Source organism: Numida meleagris, chromosome Z (assembly GCF_002078875.1).
Source record: "Numida meleagris isolate 19003 breed g44 Domestic line chromosome Z, NumMel1.0, whole genome shotgun sequence".
NCBI lineage: Eukaryota > Metazoa > Chordata > Aves > Galliformes > Numididae > Numida > Numida meleagris.
This window is the reverse complement of record NC_034438.1, coordinates 34,696,648-34,713,006: the sequence shown is the minus strand read 5'-3', so window position 1 is coordinate 34,713,006 and position 16,359 is coordinate 34,696,648. Positions and strand designations below refer to the sequence as shown.

At 36.8% G+C, this 16,359-nt stretch overlaps 1 protein-coding gene across 4 annotated transcripts in view; it reads right to left on the bottom strand.

Annotated features, from left to right (window-relative positions):
- The window catches only part of FOCAD (focadhesin), a 102,811-nt gene that overhangs the window by 41,529 nt on the left and 44,923 nt on the right, over positions 1–16,359 (bottom strand). For all 4 annotated transcript variants that reach the window (XM_021380256.1, XM_021380259.1, XM_021380257.1 and 1 more), the window contains 8 exons: positions 15,921–16,051; positions 14,263–14,389; positions 8,118–8,252; positions 7,713–7,763; positions 6,846–6,929; positions 5,802–5,934; positions 3,510–3,698; positions 3,127–3,248 (listed from right to left, as the gene is read on the bottom strand). In XM_021380256.1, the coding sequence (XP_021235931.1) occupies positions 3,127–3,248; positions 3,510–3,698; positions 5,802–5,934; positions 6,846–6,929; positions 7,713–7,763; positions 8,118–8,252; positions 14,263–14,389; positions 15,921–16,051 (972 nt within the window). The remainder of the gene's footprint in view (positions 1–3,126; positions 3,249–3,509; positions 3,699–5,801; positions 5,935–6,845; positions 6,930–7,712; positions 7,764–8,117; positions 8,253–14,262; positions 14,390–15,920; positions 16,052–16,359) is intronic.

The following is a 16,359-nucleotide window of genomic DNA, read 5'->3' as shown; positions in this document are numbered from 1 at the left end:
GTGAAGGAGCTAAGAGATAGTTCCCAAAAACTTCTAAGAATTACATGAATGGCTGAAAGACTCACAAATAATTACTGGCTAATCTAGCCCTGGTATTTTGAAAAAACAAGTGTAGTAACAGCAACTCAGCAGAGATCCAGACAGATCTGCAACCTGCAAACTTATTCTACAGATGTGTGCACACATTACATTACTGAAGAGGTACAGACATTACTATCCTAGTATGGTATTTATATTGAGAACTGCTAATCTTTGAGAAATTTTATGGGTAAGATAAAGGGATGTTTGCTATCTCCTAATTAATTCTCCTTTCTTAGCATTTACATGCACATTGCAGTTTTCTTGAAGCTTCGTAATGACTGCAATGCCTTAAAGACAACTTTAAGCTCTCTAATAAAATGCTTATTTTAATTAAAAAGCCACTGTAAAAACTAAATATATAAATTGAAAGGACTCAGAGCAGAAGCAACGAAATGAAAAGTCAATTATTGCTGAGCTGCTGGATTTTATCATCAGTACTAGTACACACAAACAATGCTGTTTAACTTTTTACTATAGATTTTAACTGATACTTTTGTAGGACAAACGAGTGTTTACAAAACAACAGTTTAGTGCTAGGAGAGTGGGGGAACCCACAGGCTCAGAAAATCCACACTCAGAATCTACGTAAGAACAGAATTGATCTTCATACCACTGTAATTCTGCATATGTAGTCTTTTATTATTATATAATTAAATATATGCTTTTCTCCAGAATATCTGGCACTGAACCCAAGTCCCTCCACACAAAATAACTGTGCAGATGGCCATTTTCCTGTCTGGATTCTATGCAAGCCCACCCTTTATTTACAGCTTGTTATTTCGAATCTGCTCCAATGATATATTTCTCCACATTCGTGTGGGCTTTCCCTGATGCTCTCCTCTGAAGCATTTAAACACTTAGAAAACATTTGTACTTGCTCACTCCTGTGTTGATGAGGGGTATTATTTCCAGTTTATGTTTTCATTCTTTTGCAATAAAGAGGTGAAGAAAAAAAAGAAAGTATTACATTTGCATACTTGATTAGATGCCTTGAGATGTGAGTTGTACTTCTTAATCCTCTTAATACTACCTTCTTAAGACAGCACCAGGGAGGGGTTTCTAGATCATAGTCCGTCTGCTGCAGATTGGGGTTTGTCTCTGTGATTCAAAGAATTATTAATTTATGTGTCTCTTTTTTTCAGTTCAGAGGGCCCAAAACGATGAGATGCTGTATCACAACCCTCTGATGGGATATAAATTTTATGTGCATCGAGTATTATGTGCATGGAAGTTTGCCCTACGTAAAAGAAGCTAAATTCAGCATGGTACACATCACCTGTCTGGAAACTTCAGGCAAGCTATGCTAAAGATAGGTTTGCTAGAGATGGAACCAGCTAGTTAGCTCCAAAGAGAACCAGTACAAATGTAATGTGAACAGTCAGGAGTCAGGACATGAGAGCAAAGCCAAGAGAGAGCCAAGCTGACACATCTCAGGATCAGAACACAGCCCGCATAGATTTTCCACTGTATACACATGTGCTCAGTGTCAGGCTTTCAGTTTGCAAACAGTAATATCTTCAAATCCCTTGCTTGCAAGCTTCCAACTCAAACCCTGTGTTATAATTAGTTTATAACACAGTGTTTTGTGTCAGTGGTTCAACAACATCATTAAGGAGCAAGTGGGCTCCAGGTCTGTTGTGTGATAATGACAGACCAAAATCAGGACCCAGACATACTCCCACCCGCAAACCATACCACATTCACTCTACCTCTTCCACCTTCTGCAACAGGCGCAATGTGAGTTAGACAAAACACGTCCTTTAATTACACAGCGCTGGTTCAGTCTCAACACACAAACCAGACTGTGCTTTTTCATATGAAATAGCCTATAATCAAATCATCTTTAATAGCACCAAACTGCCTGAGCATAGATCAGAGAGAGGAGGGATCACAGTACTGTTCAAGATTTCTATACTTGAAAAATATAACAGAAAATGGTATTGCTGTGGGTGAAAAAAAATCTTTAAAATTCCAAGCTATTCAAACACTGTTTGTATTTCTGGATATTCTGCCTAAGACAGAATATAAATTTTACACTTTTAAAAAGAAATCATGATCTATGATCTACTGTTTATATCAGACATATATTTACATATTCTTATTTAGATCCTGTGTGCAGACGCTTCATCCTCAAAGGCATGGAATTAACCTCTGCAGCAATACAAAATGATTCCATTAATAGAACTGTTTTATGAAGTTTGAAAGAGTTTAATACACTTTTGTAGCAACTCCTCTCACTGCCCTAAAAAAGAAACATTTTTTTTTCCCTAGGTCCTCTTTAATTACTTGATTTACTGCTGTGAAATTTTCAAAGATGATCTTTCACATCGACCATAAACGTACCATAATTTTGACTACTAAATTTGGTTACAAATACTTCATTTCTTGTAATGATTAAGTGGGAGGATTATTTCTTGATCTTAATCCAAAACTACACAAATACTACAGTTTATGAAAGATGATGAAACTGTGGATGCCCTCATCCCTGGACGGGTTCAAGGCCAGGCTGGATGGGGCCCTGGGCAATTTGTTCTAGTGGGTGGTTGCCCTGCCCACAGCAGTGGAGTTGGAATTAAATGATCTCTAAGGTCCCTTCCAACTCAAGCCATTCTATGATTCTGTAACTGCACGGCTTTATAATAGGTCAGGGAATTGCAACATTTAAGAGACAGAATAGAATAGCAAGTATCAGTAAGAATCACAGAATCACCAAGGTTGGAAAAGACCTTCAGGATCATCAAAATCAGATTTTCTATTCAACTCTAAGTGGTAAGGCACAACAGGTGTAGGCAAGTCTAAGTATTTCTGCAAGTCAGAAAAAGACAAAGGTCAAGTTCTGCTTCTTCTGATTTTAGAAGAAGTATTTCAGCTGTAAACACTCGAAAATGTTCGAGTTAAATGTCCCTCACAGCAACTTTAGTTAATTATGATGCATTCACACATGTTACTGCTTCAGCTACTTCCTAATTAGCATAAAAAGCAGGTGTAAAGGAGGGCAAGGAAGCACAAAATCCCTGGAAAGGGAAAAAAAAGCCAGCAACTTACCTCATGAATGAGAGCTACCAACATTTGCTGGAAATTGCGTCCTCTGCTAGCCAGAAAGCGGTTAATAGGCTTGCCATCTCTGCCCATATGGACTGGAAGGTCATAACACAACAACATGCCGGCTTAAAGAAGAAGAGAAGGAGAAAAGAAACCTCAGTAAAAATCCCCATAACAATTAAGAAGTCTTGCATATGACAGCTGAGAACTCAAAAAGAAAGTCAACTAAAGTCAACAATCTAAAAGTCTAAGTGGCATATATGTAGTCATAGGTAAGCAACATAAGACAACACTGTTTCTTAAACTGATTCACTCAGATTATGATCTGAGAAATAATTGGGTCAAAGTGTGTATAACTGCCTAACTCCAATAGAGGGACAGCCTACCTGCAAGGCCTGGTGTCATTCCTGGTTGTTTGTTCCTCTCATACATTTTCAGCAAGAAATTTGGAACACCTGCCACAGTCTTCCCCTGGTCCGTGCGTGTGGCCCCTCCTCTCAAGGCAGAATGATATACACCTCGGGGCATGTTGGTCATCTCCTGTTTCACTAGAGATGTTGCAAATTCTTCAAATGCTACATGAATCACAAGGAAAGGAACAGAGATGAAAGGGGACATCAGAGTTGCTAACTGGGAAAACAAACCAATCATGAAAAACCCAAAATGACTGACATTTCTGCTTCAGGGCAGGTATGCTAATCTAGTAATGACATTCAGATGAGAGACCATGGTCAAGGAACTGAGAACCCTTGGCAAGTCTCTCTGAACCCGTACTACTGCCTCTGTGGCTTCATATGGCACTAAGTCTTATCACATGCTCAAGTGGAGAAGAAAAACAGCCTAAACTATTCCTTGAGCTGTTCCCTAAATATATTCTTTTACTGTTACAGCAGTAAAACTGACACAGCCTGGCAGAAGAACAAATGAGAACATAGTAAAAAATATAGTCTCTAAAACTTAATTGTTTTTAAGGAGATTTTAAAAGAGTGCAGTGCAAAGAGAGTACATGAAAAGACAATGTCCCTGTGCAATCAGGGAATACAGAGAAAAAGTACTACCTTGATTTCTGTAACCATAGCAGTAGATGTTAAGCTCTGTGTGCTTAAGCTATGCATTTTGTAGTCTAGTTGGGCTCAAAATTTACAGAATTAATAAAAAGTTACTGTTCATTTGTGAAGTCAGTCTGAAGGCACACGTTAACAAAAAGGATCATGTTTCCGGGCTGTACCATCAATGTACATGACTGCACAGTGCTACTATATTACAGCTAAGAGTCAACATCATACCTGAACATTGCAAACTTGGTACCTTAAGAGTATGTTAGTGCTTTTGTTATGTAACTAAGTTTTAAGGGGATTTATAACAACTAAACTTGAAACTAAAATAACCTGTAAAAAAATAATCACACTCCTTCCCATGCCTTGTGAGTTTCAATGCTTTGAAACAATATGAAAACTGAAATGACAAATCAGTTTTAAAGGAGCTTGAGAGAAGATACTGTTTTCAGTGCTTCACATATGCAGACAACTACATTGTAAATTGGAATTGCAGCATGTTCTAACTAATGGCCACAGAAAGCCTACTTTTACTGTTTTCTAATTTTTCTCAGCTCTGTTGCAGAAATATATCCTGTAGATTTGTAACCTTAGACATTTTCCTCTCACAGAAGGAGAAAACTCTTGGAAAAAAAAAATACTGCAATTTAATAGTAATGCCAGAACCAGGACCATCTTATCTTTGGAGCTGTATGTTTTAACTGCAGTTGCCACTGCAGTTAAGTGTTCATCTCTTCAGGAAGAAGCATGCAGATGCTGAAAAAATTTAAAGATTTTCTTCCCCTTGAAAGGACTAACAAGGAGGGAGTGAAAAAAAGCAATTGAGAGCTTAAGGAGTCAACGAAAAATAAGAAGAGGAGAGGTATCTAATGGAAGCAAATATTTGTGAAAGATAGCATTAACTACAGTAATTGAGTGAACTTAAAAAAACAAATTAAAAAAAAAAGAAAATACCTTCCACCAACAAATACTAAAGGTGATTCACCTCCCTAGTTGTCAAAACAAATGCATTATCCGAGAACACCCCTTAAAGCATACTTCAGTATTCATATACATAAACATAGCACTGATATCTTCACTGATTGAACAGATTTTGCATATTGCATTGCTTTAGTATATTACTTTGTATATTGTTAAAAAGCATGTGATGTTCTTCATATCAGGAAAACCGTTTTATACAGCTTTTGTTTGTTTTGTGTTTTTTTTCCCCTCAATCTGTGTTAGGCTAAAATAGACAGCTGCCTGTAAGAGTGTCTGCACAGTCCTTCCTGTTGACATCGCACTGTAATGAAACAATGGGCATCTGGACACGAGAAAGTAAATCACGAGCAACTGGCTTTTGATATAGAACTGAACATTATAAATAAGGATTTTTAAAAAACACTGAAAGTTTTTATTTTCCAACATCAGGACCTCTGACCCACTGTCTTCCTAAGAGTGAGTTGCAGGTTTTATTTTCCTCTGAAGTTTTAGTTTATACTTTTTCCTGTAATTTGGTAAGATGACAGAAAAAAAAAATCAGCCTGCACTTTAACATGATATTATGGTAAGAAAGCCAAATGCATGTACAGTCATTGCTGTTACAAATCCTCAAAATGACCTTAAACATCAAACACGCTGTACCTCCTAATACAGAATCTGGCGTTAGAGACAACAGCTTGATATACGAAGAACCTGGAACAAAAAGATCCACCTCCTTCTCTTCCTCATCTTCATTCATGTCTGTCTCCTCCAGTGGGTTAATTTCTGTTCGTGCCTAGAAGATTAAAAAACAGAAACGTCAGAACAAATCTCTGAATCCTCATTATCTCTCATGATTCCAAATGTCAAAAATAGCAACTAAATACGAAAAGTTCCCTATTTCATTAATTTCAATCCATTTCCTTAATTGGAGCTGTAAGAATTAAAGCTTTCCTTCTATCTGAATGAAATGCAGAACTGGTCGATAAAAATCGCATGGATACGTAAATCCATGATATCTGTAGAAATAAAATTAGTCTTGATGTTCACAGACTGAAATAGTATTACTAAATTTAATTTTCACTCTCATTCTTCTTTGAGCACAAACTATGCTTTATTTTTATACTAAAAATGTTCTGTGCATATTATATTTTGATGTAGTTTTCAGAATCTGAAGAACTGCAAAATATTTACGGTGTTTTCAATGAAAATATATTTCTTTTCTGAGAAGTGTGAAGTAGCAGCACAAGTAATACTGAACTACATACTACCACAAAAGAGAAATGGCATTACAGCAGTGTTAAGAGATTTCTCTTATTCTGTCTTGTGCTCTTCTCTGCAAACACAGTTTTCATTTGCAAGGCTTGCACTCAACTCTTCCAACTGATTTATATAAAGAAAGTACGTTTTATTAATTTTAATTCTCCTTATTTTCATAATATGCAGCTACATTTCCCAAATGGAGCCCACCTTCTAATAATGCAGGAACTAAAATCTCACAGAAGTATTTAGTATATTATAAAGTATAATTATAAATTATAAAGTATTAGTTATGCTAATCACATGCAATATCATTGCACTAGCAGGAGTTCATTCTCCTTCTTTGAGTCTCTCAGTTGTCTCATGGAGACGATGCATCACTCACAGGATAAAACTCACGTCAGATGCAAGTGACATCCCTCACTGCTAAAAATACAACATTGCTACCTGTTCAGGAAGATGAAGAATTGTATGTTCATCAGAGCCAAATGATGAGAGCGATTTGTAGGCTGAAACAGCTACAATAGCATCCTAGAAAATTAGCAGGAAGAAAATCACAAGCACAGCAAATGGCACAGGTACATAACAAACACTTCACATACAAAAAGCCTATCCACTAACCACTGAATGCTGAAAAAGAGTAACCAACTCTTTTCTTTAAAACAGTAGTACTTTCCTGAGGCATTCTCCAAATTGCTTTGTACTTTATAAATAAAATGCAAAGTAACAAAACCAATAATCAAGGCCTGACATCATTCTGATTACTATACTCTACTACTGCTGTAAGTGTAGTTTATGTAGAAATATAAGCTACATTTACACTAAAGTTCTTTGGTTCTACTAGCTTTATGGCTATGACAGCCCAACATTCTCACAGTTAACAATACTCCCCCCACACAAAATAAATGATGTGTACATACCCATGCAATTGGTCTGAACTGATCTCTACATGTGGTACATAACCTAGTTAATTTAAAACTGTATTTTTGACATTTTGCAAATTGAGCTAGTTGTCACAGATTCAGCTTAGCCAAAGGAGTTTTAGTATGTCAATGCTGAAGCCTATCACGGGAGACAAACTACTCTGGTGTTGCAAGTCTTTCTGGGAGCTGCAAATCTCAAGACTACCAGTTAGCTACCACTTTTCATGTACATCACACTGCTTCAAAAACAGGATTAAACATTCAAGAACAAGAAGGAAACACTACCACAGTACAAGATTGCTGGTACTGATAACTTTTTCTTGATAGAAAGGCATCAAATTTAATATCCAGTTGCCGACACCAGGAATTAAAATTTTCAGTTGTCACCTACCTTGTTTTGTGTGTTTTTCCACAGGAAGCTGAGAACTTGAGCTTTGAATTTCTATAAAAGCAGACAAAACATACATTCAGTTTTTCTTTAAGCAAGAACACAGTTGAAATCAAGTTACCTTACACAGTCTGCTGCTTCAACATGGACTGAATTAGGAAAGAGAAAAGGCACAGTCCTGAACTATAAACACATCCTGGGAGAGAGAAATTTGTGATCAGTATTGCAGTGGAATTTCACATCTCTCTCTCAGCATTCATTAATGCAAACTAAAGCTGTGAAATGGTATGGGAATGTGTGTTGAGAGGGGGTGCAATCTTGTGATAGGCAAAAATAAGCAGGTATATGTAAAACTCATATACAATAACATAATGAAAGAAGAGATTCAGTGTAGTTCGGGGTACCTACCTCATATTCATTTGTATTCACTGTTAATGAGGGTACCAGAGCAAACAATTCATTCAGTGCTTTTAAAATAAGGGGTCTTGTATCACAACTCAGCTTTGGTGACAGAGCATTCCATGTAGAATTAATACAAACAACCTGAAGGGAAAGTGAGAGGCACCATTAATAACAGCAATTCCAACCCGTGTGGCACAATATTTGCTTCTACAATATGCTTTCTTTCTTACCACTTGTGAATACGAATTAAAGTTGCATTAAAAAACAAAAAAACCAAAAAAATCCTGCAAGCATGTTAAAAATTCACTTGTATACAATACTTCTAGATGAAAACTTATCAGACAAAGCAGTTACCGAGTAGGAATAAATATGGCACTGCAGCACTACAAATAAAGATACAGATGTATAAGTTATTTTCATATAATGTAATTACTTTACTTCATTTTTTAGCTTAAAAGCAAGCTGCCTCTGTAGTTTCCAACAATATCAAAGAAGAGAAAGCTTCAAAACAAAATGTCATTAATGTTTAAACACAATAAAATCCTGACGAATTTGTAGAACAGAAAGGAAGAATGTAAAACTGTGGGAATCCAGAAATCATTGCAGAGAACTCAAAGAACAAACAATAATACAATACTAAGACCTACGCTAAGCAGGTCAGTTTCGAAACATCTGATAATTGAGGAAAAATGAATCAGAAACAAGAAAAAGAAATCATTCTGTGAGAAAATGCAGCTGTCAGTAACATCACACTTTCGAGAGTTAACTTAAAATTGTGAAACATGTCTGAAAATCATGGAGTTACTTTTTATGCTATTAATTATGAATTTGGAGTCTTGTAATTTGCATTCCAAGTCTTCAGAAAACATTAGTTTTATCCTTTAAAATCTCTTATCTTATGTTAGGAACCAGAAAGTTATTTTGCACTGAGTGGAAGCTGAAATCCCATTAGACACATTTTTGCAATCGTAGCTATTAGTTCCTGAAAAGAAAAATCAACCACACCAAAACAGGGAAATATTAAAAAAATATATGAACATCTGCAAGGCATCCATTCAACGAAGAATTCATTATAAACTGGAAAATCATGCTCTTAAAGGTTTTTAAATTTAGAAGGCCTATATAGTCATACAGCAAACATACTCTGAAAAGCAAAGAGACTTGTCATTACAGATAACAAAATCAAACACTCAGAACACCTTGCAGGATGTATGGTGCTACGGCTGGTATTTTTTTGAGATTTGAAAGCACTGGGGAAATAAATAAATAAATAAATCCATCTTCCAACAACAGGGTAACACTCTGCACAGAAAGGATTCTACTTTGCTTATCAATTCAACAGAGCATACGAAAAGCTGAATAAGTCAGCTTCAAAATTAAACATTACTAGACAGATGTATCCTGGCAGTTTAGAATTGTAGAATCATAGAATCACCAAGGTTGGACCTCTAAGATCATCCAGTCCAACCGTCCACCTATCACCAATAACCCCACTAACCCATGTCCCTCAGTACAACATCTAAATGTTTCCTGAACACCTCCAGGGACGGTGACTCCACCACCTCCCTGGGCAGCCCATTCCAGCAGCTGACCTCTCTCACAGAGAAGTATTTCCTGATGTCCAGCCTGCATCTCCCCTGGCACAACTTGAGGCCATTCCCTCTAGACCTATTGCTCATTACATGGGAGAAAAGGCAGACTCCCACCTCACCACACCTCCCTTCAGGTAGCTGTAGGGAGCGATGAGGTCTCCCCTGAGCCTCCTCTTCTCCAGACTGAACAATCCCAGCTCCCTCAGCCGCTCCTCATAAGACTTGTGCTCTAGCTTTGTTGCCCTTCTCTGGACATATTTCAGGGCCTCGATGACTTTCTTGTAGTGAGGGGCCCAAGAGTGTTTGCAAGTAGCAAAAAGATATCAGAACAGAATTCTCATTCAAGTTCAGCATGAACTGGGAAGTGTTACAGCACAGTAAAAGGTACGCTCAGTTTTATGGATCTGCTCAACAGATCTTCAAATATATAGAATTTTTTAAATAATTAAACACACTTGTAGCCAAAATCTGTATGAGATTCAGTTACCTTTGAGGAACTTATTCCGCTTTCACATTCAGCACTTGATATGCAACAGAAAATTTCCTGGCTTTTTTGTCCTAGTTAACTATGGCTTCTGTGGCTCACAGGTATAACACTGAATAAAATCAAGAACCAAGTGTGTTATAAAATATATTTACAGCAACCTCTGTATTACAATATTCTTTCATAGAAAATATTGATTATCAAGTCACTAGGTAGTTCATTCTCATGCTAGCTGTTTGGAACGGTATTCTGGAAACATGCTTCACTTTTCAGGTCTCTATGCAAACGGCATCCCAATTTCAGACTGGCTTTAAACACATGAACAGTTCCACTACAGACAAGATCACTACAAGATCACTTTCTGTACGTGATGTAATTAATGATTATTCTTATGTACTTCATCAAATAATTCAAAGCTATGAGTCTATGAAATGGTTAGCAACCACTCATAAAGGCATTTAAGACATTATGTCTAGAAATTCAGTGCTGCACATAATTAACAGAAAAAAATCAAAGCAAGGAGAGAAAGAGAAAGCTTTAGGGTCATAAGAAAGGATGAGGAAGCAGGCATTGGAATTTTATTCCATCAAAAGCCTTGGAAAAAAGCAAAGGCTTTGACTTCTCCTAACTATAAAGAGGAATACTAACAGAAGTGTTGTACAGATAAGCTGTAACAAAAGGATTTGGTATCTTCAGACAGAAGGTCTGAGTGAAGGAGTGAGATACTACTGCTGTGAAGCAATACCAGAGCTACTGCACAAGTAGCAGTACTGCACAAGCATGAAACGCATAGAGGGATCTTTTGAGTTGCAAGCAGTAGCATCCAAGTGAAAAAAATGGCACTATTCCAGCACTTGACGCAAGGTTCCGGATGTTCAGCATCATCTCCAAAAAACATGACTCAAACCGCAGACAACAAAATCTGGTTTAGTCAGACTAGTCACATACACACACAAAACAAAATACATAACACAAAAAAACCAAAACCTTTCCAACTCAGAGAAATGCGCTCTGTACATTCATCACAGCACTTTATGAAGCAGAGGACAGGAAAAATTCAAGCTGAGCTCTGATCTATTCTGTAGGTGTTTCTGGAACTGATTTGCACAGTTTTATTAACAGGAAATTTTTTGGATTGTTCTGCAAATAAATTCACAAGCTTTTAGGTATCTACAGTAGTACAGTCAAAGGAAATGGCCTTTAACACCTTCCAAAGTGACAAAAAATGCTGAAGAAACAAGCACCACACTGCTCCATCAGGAAACAGATAAGAATCCAATGAAACACTCCTCTTCAAACTGAAATCTGTTCACAGCTAAAATTGCTATTCCCATTATCCTCTCCTTGTACTTCCTTCAGTATGAAGGGAACGATTTATATTACAAAATCAGCTCATACCACCAGTTTAACTCATTTACCTCTTAGATATTCAAATAAGTATCTTCACATTCCTTCCTGTAGATTCTTTGGTACCCTGGGGCAACAGTTTGTCTTAAATATTCACAGTGTTATTTCTTTGCCATAAGAGCTAAAGTAATGGACAACTACTGGATTGCTGATGCAGAGGATCTGTTCAAATTTTTGTGTGCTCCTCGGTTTAGTGTATTCAGCTTCCAGAGCTTAGCTTGAACCCTAAGATCTCAAATGAAAAGATCAGTTTTTGTTCTGCAGGTACGCTGTTTAAACCAAACTCAGTCAGTATAATTTGTTCTCATGTAAGATTTCAGTTCATTATATTCCTTTGCTAAGCTGGTTTCTTTTTGATCAATAAAACAAAGAAATATGGATTGAAGGAATAAATAGAAACCACTTCCACAAAAAGGTTGGAAAGGGGCTTAAAATACTATGTTTAGCATTTTCATTGTTGAATATTTCTTGGCTTGCATACAGTGCTTGACACACGGAAGCAATCAGAAGCCAAGATAGATGTCTTCATATCAAATATATTGGCTTCTGTTGAAATCACATTGGCAAAAAGAAAAAATACAATAAAAATAAAAATTTGTCCAGAAACAAGAAGCGTGGCCTGGCAAGAACTGTGTGCATTTTGCATTGCTGACGTGCAAGTCACTTCGTGCTACTCATTAAAGACCTTTTGTTATACACACAAATAAAATTAAAAAGAAGTGGCTTAGTCTTCCTTATAAGTCATGCAAAGATAGTACACTCAATGCAGTTCATGCAGTGTTATTTACTTTGCATAACAACTTTACATTTATACGGAATGATTACTGAATTCAACAAATTGTAAAACTATACATTCAACCAAAAAAATAACGTTACAGCAATCTTTATTAGAGTACTACTTTTACAAAGATACCTTTCTGAGACTCTTGGAATTCTGCTTTGACAAGTTACACAATGTATACAGTTCTGTCATCAACTGTCAACACTATATGTATGAAAATGTAGTTTATTGTATTTGGGCAGAAGCTGACTACAAATTAGGTGCTCACTAAAACCCTGCACCTAAGCAGCTACACATGGAAAAACTCGAAGAGATGAAATCCTTTTCTCATGGCTACATGTTGAGACAGTGGCATAGGAAGGAAATAGCAAAATAAAACCCTCTATGATTATGCCCCTTCAGGTTTTTGCTCTGCAGACTGGAGTCTAAATAATAAATATGGGATGGACTGCATTACTTACCCCAAATGATTACCCAGTTTACTGAAAGACAGCTCTATAAAAGTTACAGTATCCTATCGCGGCATGTCTGTTTTCCCAAACAAACTGGCATGAAACTAGGGAAACAAAGTCAGCTGAAGAGGGCCAGTAAAAATTAGAAAGAGAAAGCATTCACTGTCCACAAAGCGTTCCTTCTACTCAGAGTACACTGAGTTGTCTCAGTCTTCCCACCTCTCATCAGCGGTACAGTTCTTCTCAAATGATGTTTCAGTTGGATGTGACATTTGTCACAGGCCTAGCTCCCGCTTCTTTGCAGGAAACAAAGCCTATATATAATCCAGTTTGGGAAAACATCAGTAATGCTGAGGCCTCCATTTCAAGAATTCATATGAGCTTAAGATGAACCAAACTTTGTACCAAAAACAAACACAGTAATTACCCTGAGCAAGATGGTTCTTAGTACCCACTGTCTGAAACTTAACTACATCAAATAATAATGTCTATGGACCTCTAACCATTTTCTATGTTGTTTTTGAACTACTGACATGATTGCACATGTACAGTGTGGTAATGGCTGGATTCTTTTATTGGATCGGTTTCATTGTGGTAAACATTGCACTGAGAGTCAGGAAGCAGACAGACTTAGGATTGCTGTTTGGCAGTGAACAAATGATTGCATATTCCTGTAGGGTACTATTAGTTCACTAACTCAGACACAGCCCACATAGTCCACAGTTTGTCTAGAGGGTGATTCACAGCCTGTTTGTGTCACCACATCTGGATTGTCACTGAAAACAAGGGAGTCTTGGCTCCTAACTGAGTGATACCGTAGGATCATGACAATAGGGTTGAGCTGGCAAGGAGGTTTCTAGTTCAACCTCCTGTTCAAGAAGAGTCACTACGAGATCAGTGATGCCGGCAACAGATCAGATCCAGTTGTTCAGGATATTATCCAGTGCAACTTGAACACCTCCAAGGATTGAGACAGTAACATGTTCCAGTGCTTATCCATCCTCACTATGAATGTACTGTTTAAAAATATTACAAGTGATTTCACTGCAAGTGATTTCATACCCTACACCCGATGAAATGTGTGATTAAGAGACAAAAGGGCAGGCCAGCAAGAAGATATGACAAATGATTTACATACTTTCCAGATAATCGAAATTATGTTCCATACAGCTGCTCTTCTCAAATTTGAAGGAAAAGACCATGAAAGAATGTTTCTGACACAAACTACCACACTGACTTAAACTCCAAACCAATCATCTGACCTGCTGGAGTGAAAATTTGCAGTACAGTCTTCCAGGAACAATCAACTAATGCTGGGAGAGAAGAGTTCTATATAGCTCTATCTGTAAAATATATATATGCATTCAACTGGGGGAAAAATAACTTTATCTACAAGCAAAATATGGAAGACACTGACAAGGTAATTTGATCTTACCTCAGCCTCACAAAGTGCCTGGAGACCCTGTAAGACAATAGCGGCAGGTGAAGCTTGATCAGGTTTTGTGCATTCATTCAACACCTGGGAAATTGCAGCCAACATATCTGCTCCATGCTGGTATGGCCTAAAGGAAAAAACACAAAGATATAGGGCAGTAAGGCCGTATTCACTCATTCAAACAACGATAGTCTGTATACAAACATTCATTAAGTATTATGAGTTTATACAAAAGTGACAACTAAAACAGGAGGCAAAGAAGAGAAAAGGGATGAAGTGGTAGGGAATTCTAAAGGTTGAGTGACAGAGAAGTAGATCAGCAAGCACAGAGTTTGCAATGAAAAAGTCACCAAGTAGTTAAGCTATGAAAGTCTTTTGATAAGAATGTTGTGTATTCTAAAAAAATTACATCATCAAGAAACAGCCAGGAAAGTACTCTTAAAGATACAATTCTGTGCTTCTTACTTATAGTCTTTTATAGGTACTAATGTGTACTGCTGTATATTTTGGAGACAAAAGACTGGCCTGATACACGATGAGCTTCCTTACATCAGCTAGAAACTTTTTTTCAAGTACATTTTTTGCTGCATCTATTTATTTCTCTTTCAATGACTACACGGCCACTTATTTGTTTTCTAGACTTACAGCATCCACTCAGATTCTTAGGGTAAAAAAGAAGTCAACTGCTGATTCTGCAGATCCTCTCACTGACTCTGTAAGAACTTTGGGTAAAAAGCATCTGCTGAAGTGATATATACGTGTAGAATGTTCAGGTTCTCTCTGCTCATTCTCACTTTCTTCCAAATCATTTCTAAATGCATGAAGAACAGCGCTTCATACCTGAACAAGCATTTACTTGGCAAAGAAAATATTCCAGCTGCACTGAAATTCCTCTCACGATGCTCACTTGTTTTCATCTTCATTTTTTTCTTTAGCATTTCTTGAAAAATGTTGTTTGACAAAATTAAATATTAACATTCCCTGTCCTCATTTTGAATCTTTCCAGCTGTTAGTAACTTCACTTTCTTGAAGGTCAAAGTGGAACCCAAGGCATAGGTGGACAAGCCAAAAAGATGGTATTTGAGCACACAAAAAAAGAAATAATTCATAAGGTGTTTAACAATAATCTTTATAGGAACTGTAAATTATTACTAATTGCTGACCTTCATGGATTGTTGGAACTGGAAAGCATTAAGATACCATCTAGTTAGATTTGTTACTGTGTTAGACAGCCAGTATTAGATCTCAATAGAGATCCGTAATTTGTGTGTGACAAATTCTTTTTAAAAAATTATCTAGACTTTCTTTGAACAGATCAAAAGACTCAGCTATTTCTTCCAATGGTTCATTACTCTTTATTAAAATTTGGAGTTGGTATGCTTCAGGTTTCTGTTCTGGATCAGTGCGGGACTCTTGTTTTGTTTTATGATAAAGACAGCTGTTTTCCATTAACTTTAAAATTACTTACACATCTTTTTAAATCCAAATCATGTAAGTAGTTGAGATTAACAATGCCTGAGTCAGTATCTTGCACAACTAGACGAATACTAGCCATAATATAACAGTCTATATAGAAATAATCATGCAGCTTATCTAAAAAAAAAAAAAAAGTTTTCCCTTACAAAGATGTAAGATTGATAACAAACTCTTCTACTTACCTCTGTTTACAGATATCCCTTATACAGGCAGCTTTAGCAATCAGTTTTTCCCACTGAGCATCCTTGTCAACGGACAGAGAGGGTGTATCAGATGTTGCCAAGAACTTCTGTAATTCTGGGTAAATTCGATCCTAGAAGTAATTTAATATAAAAATTATCTTGGTGACAAGATTTTTGATTTCTACCAGTTTTACCTGACTTTTAAATTCCACTTTTATTGCATACCATACCTTGCTTTTCTTCATCAGAGTTCAGTGTTGCAATATGAGCTCAGTAACTTTTGCAGACCATATCTTTATTGCTACTTCATAAACAAGGAAGCAAGTTACTGCCTTTTTATTAAGGTCTTGCTCTTACCATATGTTATGTGAAACAGAAACCTATCCCTCAAAAATTGTAATTTTCCTCCTGTTGAAATGAAAAGCAGCTTTCCTGAAAG